This window comes from Gavialis gangeticus, unplaced genomic scaffold (assembly GCF_001723915.1).
Source record: "Gavialis gangeticus isolate Ggan-Ray unplaced genomic scaffold, GavGan_comp1, whole genome shotgun sequence".
Lineage (NCBI taxonomy): Eukaryota > Metazoa > Chordata > Crocodylia > Gavialidae > Gavialis > Gavialis gangeticus.
In genome coordinates, this window is record NW_017729001.1 from 3,831,358 (window position 1) to 3,832,431 (window position 1,074).

Consider the following 1,074-nt stretch of genomic DNA (forward strand, 5'->3'; position numbering starts at 1 on the left):
TGTGTGTGTGTGTGTGTGTGTGTGTGTGTGTGTGTGTGTGTGGTCCAGATGTGGTAGAGCCCAAGTGCCTAGAAGGTGATACTGAGGAAAAGGACATTGTGGATCCTCCCTGGAGAACAGGGAACAGCTTGGCCCACCAGTGGCAGTACTTTTGTGCCCCTTATTGCCACCAGTGGCCAAAGATTCAGACATCCTCACCACTGTCAGCTAGAGAACCCACAGCTCTGTGCTGCCTGCCTCGTGGCTCTGGTGCAGGGTGAGGAGGGCTCACTTCCTTAGGTAGAAACACTATCCGCTTCGGTTCTCTCAGTACCACTGCCCCTCCTTTCCTCCTCTGGAAACAGCATGCAAGGCTGATTCCCAGTCACATGTGCTGGGCTGCAGGGCAGAGAAATTGCACATCGATGGCTGTAGGATATTGCTCTTGCTATTCTGCCCCCTTAACAGTCACTCTTATATGGCAACATGTTGAGCTGGAGGCTAGGACAAGCAAGCTACTTCCAGTGTCTTGCTGAGGATCTCCTGGGGGCTGCCACTATGTCAGGGTTTGCCATCACAGTTGGCCAACGCACACTGCATCCAACCCAAGGAGACTCCTGTAGGACGTCCTGTTAGGCATGTAGATGACCCCCTGTGAAACTGGCAGCTGAAAGGACTGCAGAGTCTCTCAGGAGCCCGGTTCCCAACCACAAAACCTTTTGTCTTCCACAGCCGAGCCAGTTTCACCACTTGAGCTTTCTTGGGGCAAATGTCATGAGCTGGGAGGGAGTTACCTGTCCAGAGGGGCCACTCTAACATGTTCTTTGTCCTTTGTAGACACATTCTCAGACCTCACCATGGCACGGCAAGGATATCCCCGTATGGCTTTCTCTGCCTGCTTTGGGGGCATCATCTTCAGTATCCTTTTAAGCTTGATCTGCATTGGACAACCTCTTCATCTGAGGCAGAGCAGCCTTATAGACAGACTGGGTGGGGCTACAGGAATCTTGGTTTCTATGCCCAGCCCTGTCACAGACCTAAATGACTTTACCCACCCATCAAGGTTATTATAAGGTTTAATTAGTTAATATTTAT

General features: G+C 51.2%; 1 protein-coding gene across 1 annotated transcript in view; it reads left to right on the top strand.

The window, feature by feature from the left end:
• Positions 1-1,074, top strand: part of SLC8B1 (solute carrier family 8 member B1) — a 14,094-nt gene that overhangs the window by 9,537 nt on the left and 3,483 nt on the right. Inside the window, exon 13 of the mRNA XM_019506696.1 lies at positions 817-897. Within this exon, the coding sequence (XP_019362241.1) occupies positions 817-897 (81 nt within the window). The remainder of the gene's footprint in view (positions 1-816; positions 898-1,074) is intronic.